The sequence below is a fragment of the Pan paniscus genome, chromosome 12 (genome assembly GCF_029289425.2).
Source record: "Pan paniscus chromosome 12, NHGRI_mPanPan1-v2.0_pri, whole genome shotgun sequence".
Taxonomy (NCBI): Eukaryota; Metazoa; Chordata; class Mammalia; order Primates; family Hominidae; genus Pan; species Pan paniscus.
This window is the reverse complement of record NC_073261.2, coordinates 115393594-115409747: the sequence shown is the minus strand read 5'-3', so window position 1 is coordinate 115409747 and position 16154 is coordinate 115393594. Positions and strand designations below refer to the sequence as shown.

The 16154-nt window shown below is 51.7% G+C and overlaps 1 protein-coding gene across 1 annotated transcript; it reads right to left on the bottom strand.

The window, feature by feature from the left end:
* Window positions 1-3546: 3546 nt before the first annotated feature.
* On the bottom strand, window positions 3547-16144 carry LOC100968422 (putative uncharacterized protein FLJ33534). The gene is given in 7 exon segments (XM_055108243.1): window positions 3547-4884; window positions 8514-8637; window positions 8640-8718; window positions 12633-12798; window positions 12896-13010; window positions 13236-13361; window positions 15877-16144. Coding segments are annotated over 4 exon segments (519 nt in total). The 5' UTR covers window positions 12710-12798; window positions 12896-13010; window positions 13236-13361; window positions 15877-16144; the 3' UTR covers window positions 3547-4645.
* Window positions 16145-16154: the final 10 nt, after the last annotated feature.

Sequence of the window (16154 nt, the reverse complement as noted above, 5' to 3'; positions counted from 1 at the left end):
ACAAAAATTAACAAGGTGTGGTGGTGCGTGCTTGTAGTCCCAGCTGCTTGGGAGGCTGAGGCAGGAGAATCGCTGGAACCCAGGAGGTAGAGGTTTCAGTGAGTCAACATTGCACCACTGCACTCCAGCTTGGGCAACAGAGTGAGACGTGAGGCCCTGGCTCAAAAAAAAAAAAAAAAGGAAAAGAAGCTAATGAGACATGCTGCAGGCAAACTGAGATAAACAAGGTTTCCAATGGGACACAGCTGAAGCCAACAGAACAGAGAAACCAAGAAACCCAGGCAGGACCATGCTGCAGCTGCAAGAATGACCAACGCTCCTCCTTAGACTCGCCCAGCACAAGGCCAGGTCCTGGAAGCCTCAGCAGGTGTGTTCCCCCTTGCTACGGCAAGCCAAGCAGACCCAACGCTGCAGATTACAGGGATGCTCCTGGGGGCTATTTTTTCTGGTGGGCTGCATCATCATCATATTAGCCAGCATTATTCTTACCAGATGACATTCAGTTTGCAGAGAACTTTGCACACAATTGGAGGTGTTTCATGTTTGCCATAACCCTACGGGGTGACTATTATTATCATTGTCTATTGTTATTATCCTTCTTCCGAGGGAGTAGGACTGAAACTTAGTGAGCGAAAGCCATAAAGGAGTGGAGCCCACAAGGAGCAGGTGCTCACTCCACAGCCGCCTGCAGACACTGCCCTCAGCAATGCACTGTCAGTATCCTGAGTGCTGGGAGGGGAAGAGCCAGCTTTCTCTTGTGGGTCTGACTCCTAAGTGCTTGCTCATAATCATCATAGTTTACCACCTTTCCACTTACACAGGCACTAAGTGAATTTCAGTCCTAATGCAAAATGCAAGAGGCATCCCATTCCAGTACACTTGATCCCAGGAGAACCTGCAAGACTTGTAAATCCAAACATATTTCATTCCAAATAGGCACTAATCCCTCTAACAAGAGCAGGGACTTGTAATTCAAACACGTGATTTGAGTTGATAATCCTGGAGCAGACATCATCCTTCAGCTGTGTAACTGCAACATTTTAAGGGGCACCACCAGGGCCAAGCTAGGTTTGTGGGGTCTCCCAAGGACACCTCCTCATTTACAGATTCCCCACCAATTTGTAGAACCAGCATGTTGTAGGAGGCAGCTATTGGCCTTTGCAGTAATCAAAACAAGACTAATATTGGCAATATAATCAGCAGGCAATGGTGACTAATCCATCAGTAAACAAAATATTTTTCCACCCATTTTGGTTTAGCAGCCCCAAAGCTAACCCTTGTATACCCTGTCATTTGCGTCAAATACTACTTCCTCCTCAAAACCACTGTTGGATATTTTCTTTTAACAAGGCTTCCCTGCCTCCCTTGTTTAGAAATGAATAGAAGGATTCCCACTTGGAAAGAGCGAAGAGTGGAAGAAAAACCTGAACCCTAGAATCATTTGTTGTCAAATTGATTCCAAGCTGCATGACTTTCCAGCTTGGAGATCTTTGGCAAGTCACCTAAGTTCTCCAAGACTCTTTCTTCAAACTGGGGTAGAATCGTCTGCACTTCACAGGGTACAAGATAAATGAGACAGTAGCATGAAATCACTTAGCGCAATGTTAATACATAGGTCCCTTCACCTGCCAAGCAGGCTTTGAAGTCAGAGTCTGAGCTCTGTGCAGCCTCACCACCCACTAGACATGAGAACGCAGACAGCTCTCCGTCCTCCCAGAGCCTCAGCTGCTCTGAAAACCAAGGATGGGATGCCCCTGAGTCCCTTCTTCCTTCCCCAGCTCCCGACCCTGGTCCTCAGAGGTGACGGCGTTCACTGTGGCCCTTGGCATCTGCTCCTCATGTGTCAAGGAATAGGGCCCAGGCACCTCCCCAGGAAATTGCAGAGGCTGCACCGGCCCAGACCTGGTAGGACCATGGGCACACTGGCTGTATCAGTCCGTTGTTTTTTGTTTGTTTGTTTTTGAGATGGAGTTTCACTCTTGTTGCCCAGGCCACAGGGCAGTGGTGTGATCTCAGCTCACTGCAACCTCTGCCTTCTGGGTTCAAGTGATTCTCCTGCCTCAGCCTTCCAAGTAACTGGGATTACAGGTGTCCGCCACCATGCCCGGCTAATTGTTTGTATTTTTAGTAGAGACAGGGTTTCACCATGTTGGCCAGGCTGGTCTCGAACTCCTGACCTCAGGTGATCCACCCGCCTCGGCCTCCCAAAGTGCTGGGATTACAGGCATGAGCCACCGTGCCCGGCCTATTGGTCCATTTTCACGCTGCTGATAAAGACATACCCGAGACTGGGAAGAAAAAGAGGTTAATTGGACTTACAGTTCCACATGGCTGGGGAGGCCTCAGAATCATGGCAGAAGGTGAAAGGCGCTGCTTACATGGCAGCGGCAAGAGGAAATGAGAAAGAAGCAAAAGTGGAAACCCCTGATAAGCCCATTAGATCTCATGAGACTTATTCACTATCACAAGAATAGCACGGGAAAGACTGGCCCCCATGATTCAATTACCTCCCCCTAGGTCCCTCCCACAACACGTGGGAATTCTGGGAGACACAATTCAAGTTGAGATTTGGGTGGGGACACAGCCAAACCATATCAGTGGCCAAGAGCTCAGGAGGTTGGGTGTGGACTGAGTCCGAGGGTGACTTCCCACCCCACCATCTGACCTCTCTGAACTTCAGTTTCTTCATCTGCAAAAGAGAAACAATAGCACTTATCTGTCTGTATTAGTCAAGGTTCTCCAGAGAAACAGAACTAACAGGACAGAGAGAGAGAGATTTATTCTGAGGAGTTGTTCATGCAATTATGGAGGCTAAGTCCCAAGATGGGCAGTCAGCAAGCTAGAGACCCAGGAAAGCCGACAGCTCTGGTCTGAGTCAGAGCCTATGGATCTCCAAACACTAAGTGCCAGTCTGAAAGCCAGCAGGCAAGAGGCCCAAGAAGAATTGATGTTTTCCTCTCAGTCCAAAGGCAGGAAAAGAACAGTGTCCCAGCTCCAGCAGTCAGGCAGGAAGAGCCCTTTCGTGCCAGATTTTTTGTTCTATCTGGGTCTTCAAAAGAGACCCACATAGACTTCAACTGACTGGATGCAGCCCACGCCCATCAGAGAGGGCCACCTGCCTCGCTCAGCCCACTCATTCAAATGCAGACCTCACTTAGCAATGCCCTCAGAGACACATTACACAGTTGGTAACGCTCCACCAAATATGGCACCCTTGGCCCAGTCAAGGTGATCCATAAAATTAACCATCGTACCATGTCATTTCGTTGTTGTCAGGGGTCAATGAAATAAAGCATTCGAGTGGTTAAAGAGGTACTCAAGATGTGTACCTATTACCACCGTCATCATTATAACAGCAGGACATGGGTACATCAGATTCCCAACATTGCTAAAGCCATGATGTGATGATTGGGATGAGCTAAAGTATTATAATTGTCTTCTCCATGAGCTGTAAGAAGAACAAACAGTGGCCAGGCATGGTGGCTTACACCTGTAATCCCAGCACTTTGGGAGGCTGAGGGTGGGAAGATCACTTGCACCCAGGAGTTTGAGAACAGCCTGGGGAACAAAGGGAGGCCTCATCCCTACAAAAATCAAAAAGAGTAACTGGGCATGGTGGTGCACACCTATAATCCCAGCTACTCGGGAGGCTGAGGTGGGAGGATCACTTGATCCCAGAGGTTGAGGCTGCAGTGAGCCATGTTCACACCACTGCACTCCAGCCTGGGTGACAGAGCTTGAGGCCCTGTCTCAAAAAAACAGGAAAAGAAAAGAGGCTGGGCGTGGTGGCTCATGCCTGTAATCCCAACATTTGGGAGGCCAAGGCGGCAGGATCATTTGAGGTCAGGAGTTCAAGACCAGCCTGACCAACATGGTGAAACCCTGTCTCTACTAAAAATACAAAAATTAGCCAGGCGTGGTGGCACTTGCCTATAATCCCAGCTACTCAGAAGGCTGAGGCAGGAGAATCACTTGAACCTGGGAGGCAGAGGTTGCAGTGAGCCAAGATGGTGCCATTGCACTCCAGCCTGGGCAACAGAGCGAAACTCCATCTCAAAAAAAAAAAGAACAACAAAGTGGTGAAAGGGCATGGGTCCCTGGTCAGGTCAACACCATCACCTCCCCCAGGAAGCCCTGCCCACCCAACCACACCCTTTGTCTGCCCACTGACTTCCCAGAGCTCTTGCCTGCCCAGTCCTGGGGCACAGCGTCCCTGAGTCCTAGTTTAATTGTCCATGCATCTGTGCCCCGTTCACCTCTAATCTAACCTGCTGCCAGACAGTGTCCGTATGTCAAGCTGTGTGTGCCCTGGTGCCACCCAGCACACCCACATCCCCACTCATCCATGCAAGCTCCTCCCAACTGTCCTCAAGATGAAAGTGTCACTTGTCAAAAGTGCACCAGGTGCCAGCCTCTGAGCAGGTGCTTCATTGCCTCTGTTATTTCATTTAACTATCATGCATCATGACAAATAAATGATTTGAAGAGTCTCTTAGGGAGGGTGCTATTGAAGAAAACATGCTCTGCTGCCCAGGTGACAGGAAGTGAGGGCCTGAGAGTAGGTTTAGAGGACCTGAGACAGACAAGCTGTCTCAAGAGAAATGGACAGGAACTAGGGGTTGAGGGAACAGAGACAGGACTGACCCTACAGCAAAGGAAGGCGGGAGGCGCAGGCCCGTCCTACCTTCCCAGGATTTAGCTTAATCCCAGGACTCTGGAGGAAGGGTGCAGGAGTCTTGAGGTGATGCCTTCCCAAGAGTCTGGTCACCTGGGAAGGTGGATGCTGGGAGAGCTTCAGAGTCGAGCCCAGGATCTGCATTTTAACACACTTCCCACATCATGTTTGGGAACCACTGCTCCACCTCTCATGAGGAGGAAACAGGCCTGTAAAAGCAAAGAGACTTGGAATGAAGGAACCCCAGAGCTGAAGGGCCTCCGAGCTCACCCAGCCCCAGCTCACTCTCAAACAAGACGTATTTGTAGCAGCAGTTTCTGCTCAGTCCCTTCTGTGACAGCAATGTCACTACCTCCCAGAAGTGCGTCTCAGAAACAACTCACTTCGCAGTAGCAGACGAACTCACTCCTGGGCTTTGCCATTCTTTAAAGACTAACAGCCTTAGAAGAAATCATTGCAGAGCTGGCCACAGGCCACCTGGGAGCTAGGCAGAATCTGTCTTTGGCCCCAGCCTCTCTGTGATCTTTTCTGTTGCCATGGAGGGATTTCCCAGGACCCATGAGTCAGAGCCCTGAGTTCAAATGCCAGCTCTGCTGTGTGACCCTGGCAGGTTACTCCCCCTCTCTGAGCCTCCCTTTTCCAACAGGTATAATGGAAATATGACCTACCTTATGGGCTGGTGTGATGGGGAAATGGCTTAACAAACAAATGAGATGCCTGCAATCCCCAAAAGTCCCTTCCTGTCCCCTTTCACCATATCTCCTCCCCTTCCTCAGTCTCAGGGGCCTGTAGCACCCCTTCCCCCAGCCTTGATTGCTCTCGGGGGACCACTGTGTGGGTTGCTTTCACCATGTGGACAGTAATCCTCTGAGTGGCTCCCTCCCCAGGCACTTCCGCATTCCTGATCTGCCTTTTCCCTGAGCTTCCGAAGACTTTTTCCCCGGGAAGAAGCACAGCTGAACTGAGCATGAACAACCTCAAGGGGGGTGAGCACAGCACTTCACAGTTTGCAGAGCCTCTGGCCCCACCCTCTCATCCGTCCTCTGTCAGCACAGGGGCAGGTCAGGGTGATGAAGCAGGAGCGGGGACAGAGGTCTGCAGAAGCCAGTCCCACAGATCTGGGGACGCTCACCTGGCCAGGCACCCACTTCCCACCCTGACCCCAACCAACCTCCACCTCCCACCACACTAAGGAGCCCCGCTGCTCTTTTAGGACCCTGGGTTATCGCTCCTCCTTAGGGGACAGCCTTCCGCCTTGGGGGGTGGGGCAGAGACTGAGGCTCCAGGCATCAGCCTCACCCCTGACACAAGGGGCGCCCTCAGCCCTGGGCTCTCTCCACCCTCCCTCCAAGACCCTCAAGGTGTACAGAGCTATATATGTTATAGGAAAGGGGTCCCAATCCACAACCCAAGAGAGGGTTCTTGGATCTCACCCCAGAAAGAATTCAGGGTGAGTCTGTAAAGTGAAAGCAAGTTTATTAAGAAAGTAAAGGAATAAAGAATGGCTACTCCATAGGCAGAGCAGCCCCGAGGGCTGCTGGCTGCACATTTTTATGGTTATTTCTTGATGATCTGCTAAACAAGGGATGGATTATTCATGCCTGCCCTTTTTAGACCATATAGGCTAACTTCCTGACATTGCTGTGGCATTTGTAAACTGTCATGGCCCTGGTGGGAGTGTAGCAGCGAGGACGACCGGAGGTCACTCTCATGGCCATCTTGGTTTTTGTGGGTTTTGACCAGCTTCTTTCCTGCAACCTGTTTCATCAGCAAGGTCGTTATGACCTGTGTCGTCTTGTCCCGTGACTTAGAATGCCTTAACTGTCCGGGAATGCAGCCCGGTAGGTCTAAGCCTCATTTTACCCAGCTCCTATGCAAGATGGAGTTGCTCTGGTTTACATGCCTCTGACATGAGCATGTGTGCCCACCTCGATCAAATCCATCAGGGGCACCTGCACCACTTAGCCCTGCCAGCCATTGGCCTGCTCCTACGGTGGGTCCCCTCCAGAAGTCCCCCAGAGCTCTTCCTCTCTTCACCTGCTTCCCGCCCACACATGCCCTGTGCTCCAGCCACAGGCACCCTGTCCAGATCCCTCCCCCATCTCCATACCTTCGCCCATGCTGTTCCCCCACCTGGCATGCTGGCACCCTCCTCCCCACCCCCACCCCAATCCAGCCACCTGCAAACTCCTCCAAGTTCCAGCTCAAGCCTTTATCCCCTTGGAAGCTTCCCAGAGAGGCTCAGACAGAAAAGACACAGCCAACTTACTATTCAGTGAGCCTCTCTCCCTGTCAGGGATATGAGGAAGGCCTGTTACTGAGACCCTACGATCCTGCCCAGCAGGGCTGCCACTCTCCAGCCCACTGTGGCACTCATATTGAGGACAGGGTCACATACCTGGTAATTATAACTTCAAGTCTATTTAACCATATGCCAGGCACTGTGCCAGGAGCCTTGCGTGGATCAACTCATCCAATCCTCACCCTCAGCCTAGAACTCGGAGGGCAAAGAATAGACATAGCCACAAGGCTGCTGCTGCAAAGGACAACACAGGCAAATGCAGGTTGGGATGGGTGAAAGGGTCTCTCAAGGAAATGAGCTGGAGTCGGGCCTGGAAGAGCAGCAGAACATGCTCCTGGCCCTGCCACACACCTGGGTCCCAGAGCTACATGGAGCCGGCTGCCACCCCTGTCTGCAACCCTGGCCATCCCCGCAGGACGCCTGACAACTTCCTTCCCCTGGCCTGCTGGCTAGAAACACCCGCCAGGCAGATGGCCTTTCTGACTGGCCTTCTCCTGGCTACTGCAGCCTCACCGGAGGGCCAGGGCCAGGGCCAGGGCCAGGCCAGGGGTGGCTCCTGCCTCAGAAGGACAGGGCAGCTCCAAAGGTGGGCTCTGCACCAGGGTCTCCCCTGAGCCAGGCAGGGGCTCCCCATGGGAGACAGTGCCAACCGCACAGGCCAGGGGTGCAAATTGAGGCTGGGGAAGGAGAGGCTGATCTGGTGATCAGGGGGGCAGCACCAGCCTCAGCCACGCAGGTGTGAATTCCTCCCCACAGCCTGAGACCAGTGCCACACCCCCGCCCTCTCTCCCCAGGCTCCCCGCTGGATTGCCCCTGCCTGACACCCCATGCTGGCAACCAGAGGCTGATTCTGCCCGACTGCCTCCAGCTCCTCGAGCGTTCAGCCTGGGTTCCAGAGGGAGGCCATACAGCCCCGTCAGAGACCACCAGGGAAGTATCACAGACCGCAGCCAGCGGGTGAGCTCAGCTGGGAGTTTGCACCAAGCCTGGCTCTGGAGTGAGGCCTGACTGACGCAGGCTGGGACCACCCTGCACGGGCCGGCAGGTGTGGGTACGTCCTGGGGCTCAGAGAGGGGCTTGAAGGCCAAAGACAAGGCGGCCGGACCCGTTATCGCAGCACATAGCGTCCCCTTGACTTGCTGGGAGAAGCTTGTGCCCTCATAGTTAGCAATTCCATGGCCACTGGAGGCCAGAGTGGGAGCTGGGAGGCTCTGGACACCATAGCTTTGGGCCCCCTGGCCCTCCTTGGGCTGGTGTTCGCCTGTAAATGCTGCTTCCACTGTTCAAGCGCTGATGCTCCTCGTCGCTCACGGGTAAACAGCTGCTGCCCACCTCCAAGACCCCCCGCACCCTGCACGGCAGGTGACCTCTTGCGTCCTTTCTGGGCCCTCCCTGTGGATTTAGAATGTCGCCCCTGCCAGGGCACCTGCCTGCCGAGGCTCACAGCTGGGTTCCTTTCACAGACACCGTATCCGGACAATCCATTTGTTCTGTCTTTAATCAGAAATGGCCATAGCGAACCACCGTGCATCCAACCTGAGACACCTGGGGATGGTGGAGCCAGGGGAGATGCCGCGGGCCTGAGGGAGGATGCGAAGCTCCAGGGTGCCCCCTGCTGCCTCCGGAGCGTGCTGCAGTCATGGCCAACGTGGACCAGACACAACCTGCTCTGATCTTCAGAAATATTATCCACGAGACCTGCTTTCTCCCATAATGCATTCGGCTGGCCACCCATGGGAAGCTACAGAATAAAGAACATAAAGACATGCTCCAGAATATGTTCCCAATGCTTAAAATTTCCGCAACTCCCAGGAATCTAGAGTCTTTGAAATATAGATCATTGAGTATCTTTTTGATAACCGAAGTAAAACTGTTTATGTGAGATGCTTTTTCTCTGCAAATAACAACTGAAGAAGAGGCCAGAAACTATAGTCAGAAGGGATTCTGGTCCTGGGGGTCCATTTCTTGCCTGTGTGGTCTAGGTGGGTTGTGGTCTTCCAGCTTCTGCCCCTAAATCCACATGTGATCGGCTCCACTTCTCAAGGCCGTCACAATACTTCACAAGAGAAATGCAAGAAAGCACACTTTTCAAGCAGTATACACAGTTGCTGTTTTTAATGTCATTATCCATCATGGAATTTTTCACTTGTCTCCCAGAGGCTCGAGTGGATTGAAAATATAAGGTCTATTTAATGAAAATTATCAAGGAAGTTCCTGGGGAAAAAACCTTAGGCGTAGTCAAGTATTAGTCAAGCCCCAGCTCTGCAGTTCCAATAAAGCACAGACTTTAGAAGTCGTATGAGTGAATTCCATGCAAGGCCTGCCACTTATTGCCTGGGTCCCTGGACAAGACACTCAGCCTCTTGAAGCCTTTGTTTTCTCATCCATAAAATGGAGCTAATACTGTTCACCGAATGAGGTGAGGTGAAGACTGGAAATAATGCCTGACGTACAGTGGGGGCTGAATACAAGGTTGGTTCTTTTTTTTAAGATGGAGTCTCGCTCTGTCACTCAGGCTGGAGTGCACTGGCGTGATCTCAGCTCACTTCAACCTCCACCTCGAGGTTTCAAGTGATTCTCCTGCCTCAGCCTCCCAAGTAGATGGGATCACAGGCTCGTGCCTACCCACACCCGGCTAATTTTTGTATTTTTAGTAGAGACGTGGTTTTGCCATGTTGGCCAGGCTGGTCTCAAACTCCCGACCTCAGGTGATCTGCCCACCTCAGCCTCCCAAAGGGCTGGAATTACAGGTGCGAGCCACCGTGCCCGGCCATACAAGGTCGGTCTTATTCCTTAACAGATCCCAGAAGGAATTCAAATCTCTATAATCTGTGATTGGTTGAACTGTGCTTCTCAAAATGTGCATTGAAGTGCTAATCCCCAGCACCCCAGCATGTGACCTTATTTGGAACCAGGGTCATTGCCGATGTGATGGTCACACTGGAGTAGGGTGGGCTGAGATCCAGCATGAATGTGCCCTCATAAAAGAGGAGAAATTTAGACAGAGACACACAAAGAAACAACACCATGTGAAGATGAAGGCAAAGATTAGGGTGATGCTTCTGCACACCGAGGAACATGGAAGAATGCCAGGAAGGTCCCAAAAGTGGGGTAAGGGGCCTGGCACAGATTCTCCCTCACTGTCTCAGAAGGAATGAACCTCACCGACCCCTCTTCTCAGACCTCTGACCTCCAGCACTGTGAGACGCTCCATTTCTCTTGTTTAGCCACCCAGTTCATGGCATTGTGTTAGGGCAGCTCTGGCAAACTAATACATAATCCAAGAGAGACTGTCACAGATTTACTATCTTTACTGTTGAATAATCCTTACCAATGGGCCCAGGCCGGGCATGGTGGCTCACGCCTGTAATCCCAGTACTTTGGGTGGCCAAGGAGGGTGGATCGCTTGAGCCCAGGAGTTTGAGACCAGCCTGGGTAACATAGCGAGACTCCATTGCTACAGAAGAATAAACAAAATTAGCTGGGTGTGGTGGTACACCTGTGGTCCCAGTTACTCAGGGCACTGAGGTGGGAAGATCACGGGGCGCAGGAGGCTGCAGTCAGTCGTGATGGTGCCACTGCACTCCAGCCTGGACGATAGAGGGAGAGCCTGTCTCAAAAAAAAAAAAAAAAAGCCCAGGAAGGTAGGGTCAGAGCCTAGACGAGAACCCAGTTCTCTGGATTCTCAATTCTGTGTTCTCTGCACTACCCCTGACAATCATATCTTAGGCGTTAACATGACTGACCAGGTGCAGTGGCTCACACCTATAATCCTAGCACTCTGGGAAGTCAAGGTGGGCAGATTGCTTGAGCCCAAGAGTTTGAGATCAGCCTGGGCAACACAGTGAGACCCTGTCTCTACAAGAAAACACAAAAACTACCCAGGCATGGTGGCGCATGCCTGTAGTCCCAGCTACTTGGGAGGCTGAGGTGGGAGGATTGCTGAACCCTGGAGTTGGAGGCTGCAGGGAGCCAAGATCATGCCACTGCATTCCAGTCTACTCCCTAAAGATATGCAGTAGACACGGGAGGAAGCACGTCCGTTCAGACTTCTCTCATGCATTCAACTCATATTATAATAACAACACCAGAATCAGACTGCATATACCACTTTGCAACACATTTTGTTATTGTTGTTTTATCATGTTTGTTTTGCTTAACATTATATAGATGACATCTTTACAAGTAATAAGTATAGTAAAGATACCACAAGTAACATAACCAGTCTTCTATTGATGGAATTTTTTTTTTTTTTTGAGACGGAGTCTTGCTCTTTTGCCCAGGCTGGAGTGCAGTGGCATGACCTCAGCTCACTGTAACCTCCACCTCCAGAGTTCAAGCAATTCTCCTGCCTCAGCCTCCCGAGTAGCTGGGACTACAGGCATGCACCACCATGCCCGGCTAATTTTTTGTACTTTTAATAGAGATGGGGTTTCACCATGTTGGCCAGGTTGGTCTCGAACTCCTGACCTCAGATAATCCACCCGCCTCAGCCTCCCAAAGTGCTGGGATCACAGGCGTGAGCCACTGCACCTGACCCTTGATGGACATTTAGATTGTTTCTTTTTTTTTTAACTAACACAAATAACACTGCAGAAAATAGCCTCAAGTAACTTTGCACATTTGTATGTTTTTTTGCAGAATAAATGCCTAAACATGGCAAATCTAATATGTTTGTGATGGTTTTAAATAACCTCTATAAATTATTTGATCCTCCTCCCATCAAAAGTGGAGTTTAATTCTCCTCCCTTTGAATATGGGCCAGTATTCGTACTTGTTTCTAATAAACAATGTGGTAGAAGTGGCACAGGGTGGCTTCTGTGGTTAGGATAGAAAAGGTGACACTGCTTCCACCTGGTTCCCTCTTTGTCAGTTCCTCATCCTTGAAACACAGCCACTTCACACTGGAGAGAAGCCCAAGCCACATGGAGGGGCCGCAGCTGGCCGCCAGACCCACCTGAGGTCACAGCCGACAGCTGGCATCAACCTCCAGCCTTGAGAGTGAATGAACCTTCGGATGGCCAGGTCCCATCTCATTATTTTATATCGAAATGATTTACTCTCAAAAGAATAATGAAAGAAATACAAATTATAGCAATGTTATCTTTAGCAAGGACTGCTTTCAAGGTTGGCCCTTGGTTCATATCTGGGAAATTGGATTTGGGGAGGGTTCCCACCCTTCCCTGATATGAATGGCTCACTGCCCCTAAACTGTGTAAACACTGTGGTTTATGTCTTCATACTGGGAGTCCAGAATTTTGGTACATGCTAGGCAGAGGGGGCCTTTGTGACTAGCCTGCAGTAAAACCCTCGGTGCCAAATCTCTAGTGAGTGTCCCTGACAGATGACATTCCACACGTGTTGTCCCAACACACTTCTGGGGGAAGTGGGCGCGTCCAGCATGTGAGAGGGTCTTGGACCCTCACACTCCATTTCCTCTGGACTTGACCCATGTGCCTTTTTCCTTTGCTGAATTTGCTTCATTTCCAGTTGTCGTAATACATCATAGCCTCGAGTATCACTGTATGCTGAGTTCTGCGAGTTCTCCTAGCCAATCAACAAACCCAGGGTGGTCTTAGAGACCCCAACACGCCACAGCAACAAGACAACAGGGAAGCCGGCGCTTCCTGTATGTGTATACATTGCTGGTGGTACCTGGGCACTGTGAGAGCAACACAGCCTGTCTGTTGAGAGCCACTCAATGTCCACTTCCTCTGACTCAGTAATCCCATCTGGGAATGTGTCCTTTGGCAACAATTCCACAGCAGGAAGCAGAGGCTTGAAGATATTCATCACAGCTTGTGCTAAACCTGAACAAAACCTAAATGCCCAAGAAGAGAAAAAATTGGTTAAACACATTATCATGCATCAACTCTAAGAAACTGGCTACAATGAGATGTGTAAAGATTATAAAGCACCTGTGGTCCCAGCTACTCAGGAGGCTGAGATGGATCTCCTGAGCCCAGGGAGGTGGAGGCTGCAATGAGCTATGATCATGCCACTGTACTCCAGCCTGGGCGACAAAGTAAGACCCTGTGTCAAAAAATATATATATATAAAGAGAAACATGAAAAGATATTGCTGATACATTAAAAAAAAAATTTGGCCAGGCATGGTGGCTCACGCCTGTAATCCTAGCACTTTGGGAGGCCAAGGCAGGCCGATCACTTGAGTCAGGAGTTCAGGACAAGCCTGGCCAACATGGCGAAACCCAGTCTCTATTAAAAATACAAATATTAGTCGAGCACGGTGGCCCACCTCTATAATCCCAGCTACTCAGGAGGCTGAGACAGGAGAATCGCTTGAACCCGGGAGGCGGAGGTTGTAATGAACAGAGATCGCCCCGCTGCACTCCAGCCTGGGTGATAGAACGATACTCTGCCTCTAAATAAATAAATAAACAAACAAACAATTTTAAGCTGGGTACAAAATGGTAGGCACATTGACAGCAACTGTACAACCAACAGTAAGACCCAAAGCAGCTACTTAGAAGTGAAAACGGTTGGGGCTACAAGAGGAAGGCCGGAGCGGATTTTTCCATAGATAAATTGGGCCTTCCTTTAATGTTGCTGTTCTGACGAACCCGGAGCTTTCTGGGGACGTGGTGGGAGCAGCTGATAAGGCAAGAACTGTGGCCCTGGGTGCTTCCTCTGCGGTCACCGCCTGGTAGGATGCCTTCAAGGTGTGCGCGTGCGGGAAGGAGAGAGAGGGTGGTAAAGCCAACGTTTTCATCCAAAAAGCAGAGGCTTACGGGACAAAGGGGACGGAAAATATCCCCTGCAAATTAAAAAATGCAGACACACATTTCCCCTGCCTTCGCCTCCCACGGACCCGCCCCTTCAGCTCCCTCCCTCGGGCTCCCAAGCTCCGGGGCTCCTGAGCCCGGCGCCGGCGGAACGGGGCGGAGCTCGGGACCCTCCCTCGCCCGCCGACCCGGGAAGGGGCGGGGCCTACAGGAAGTGGGCGGGGCTGGCTCGCAGGGCGGAGCCTTGCCTCGCTCTGTGCATCGCAGGTGTGCTTGCTCCCGGGCTGGTGGGGCCACCCTGTGGCTGCCTGGGCTGGAACGTTCTGCCTCGCCCAGCTGAAGGCCCTAAACTTGCTACGCCTTTTGGGGTGAGGAAAACCCAATAAAAGACAACTCCAGCAACCTCCCAAACGCAGGGATTCTTGTGCTCCCCTGGAAAGTCTCAGATAAAGTTAGACCACAAAATGTGGGGTGTGCCCTGAGCCCTCGCTCAAGGGCACAGAGCAAGTCACTGGCAGAGCAGGGACTGGAACCCGGTGTCCTGATCCCCAGGTGAGGCCAGCCTCAGAGCTGGCGGGAGGGGCAGGGCGGGGTTGGTCCTCCCAGGCTGGGGCGCAGTGAGGCTCACCCAGAGTGAATTTGGATGTTTTTCCAGGCAGAAGGACATGTAAAAAGAGACTGGCAGTGACTGACCTGGACTGGCAGGTGAGTTTTTTTTTCCCCCTCAACATTTTATTTTGAAATTTTTCGGACATACAGAAAAGTTGAAAGAATGGTAGGGCAGACACCCAACATATGTCCACCCATACGCCCACCACCTAGATTCTGCAGTTACGTTGTATTGTATTTGCTTTGTCACACATCAGTCCAGCCCTCTATCAACTCTCGGTCTGAAATGGTTTTTAAATTAAATTTTAATTTTTAAAAACCAACCTCCAGCCGGGCGCGGTGGCTCACACCTGTGATCCCAGCGCTTTAGGAAGCCAAGGCAGGTGGATCAACTGAGGTCAGGAGTTCGAGATCAGCCTGGCCAACATGGTGAGACCCTGTCTCTACTAAAAATACAAAAGAAATTAGCTGGGTGTGGCGGTGCACACCTGTATTCCCAGCTATTCGGGAAGCTGAGGCAGGAGAATCGCTTGAACCTGGGAGGCAGAGGTTGCAGTGAGCCAAGATCATACCACTGCACTCCAGCCCCAGCAACAGAGTGAGACTCCGTCTCAAAAAAAAAAAAATCCGTTGAACTATTCAGCCTCTACATACATCAGGAACTCAATCAGTTGTGATGGTTTGTCACAGATGCCCTTGCTGGCCTTTTTTGCCCTGGTCCCTGTGTCTGGAGCCTGTGGCCAGGGCTGGAGGTATCTGAGCAAACTGCATGGCTGTTCCCAGCTGCTCAGGGCCACAGCCTGCGGTCAGCCTGACAAAGCCTCCCAGGACACACCGTCCTCTCTAAAGACACTCACGGGATGCCTTCTGGGGGTTCAGGGAAGCCAGAACCGCTGTTCCTTGGGCATGGCAGGAACCTGTCGTCCCAGTGCAGGGAGCACAGACACCTCCACGAAAACAGCACTCAGAAAAGCCTGACCCAGGGTCCTAGCTCACAGCGGCCCACCCCGCCGCACTCCTGCTGTGCTCATCTTTACCAGGAAAATTTAAGTCACTAGATGCCACCCTGTGTCATCCCAGCTCCGAGGGGAGGAACAGAGGAGAGACAGAGTCCCAGGCCTGCAGCTCTGATTTTAGACTAATGTTTTTCCAAAAGGCCCCATCCCTCAGCTCCGTCCTCATGCAAGTGTGGGAAGACGAAGCTGGCAGCTCTTTCTGACCTGGCTCTCAGCCCTGTCTTCTCCATGCCAGCCCTCCGCCCGAGCCCAGTAGGGGCTTTGTTGCCACTGCTCACCCACACCACGCCATGGCAATGGCGACCTCACCTGTTTTTTGCCCCTGTCCTGATGGTTCTGTTCCCTGCAGCTCCCTTGGGGCTCACAGCCCATCGGTATCTCCCCACTGGGTGCAGGATACTGTGGAAAATACTCCGGGGCCTGCCCCCATGTGCCCTGCCACCCCCGTCCTTGTCTCCTCCCCCACATCTCCCAAAATACCAGGCTCTCTCTTGCATTCAAGCTTTTGTGGTCACCCCAGTTTTTCTACCTGGCAAGTCCTTTCACCTGTGAAGTCCCAACTCCTTGCTGCCTCCCTCATAGAAGTAGAATCCAGCAGGGGCACACAGGACTGGCCACAATGCGAACTCAGTGGTTCACTGGCTGCCCTGCTGCCTTGCACCCCGGGCACTCTGCGCAGGCCTCTATTCATCAGGGCTTTGTATGCACTTAGCTCTTCCCGTACAAAGATAGGAAGCAGCGGGCCAGCTGAATGGACCCACAGAGAAGCTGCGTGGAAGGAACTGTGAATCTGCCAGCACCTACCGG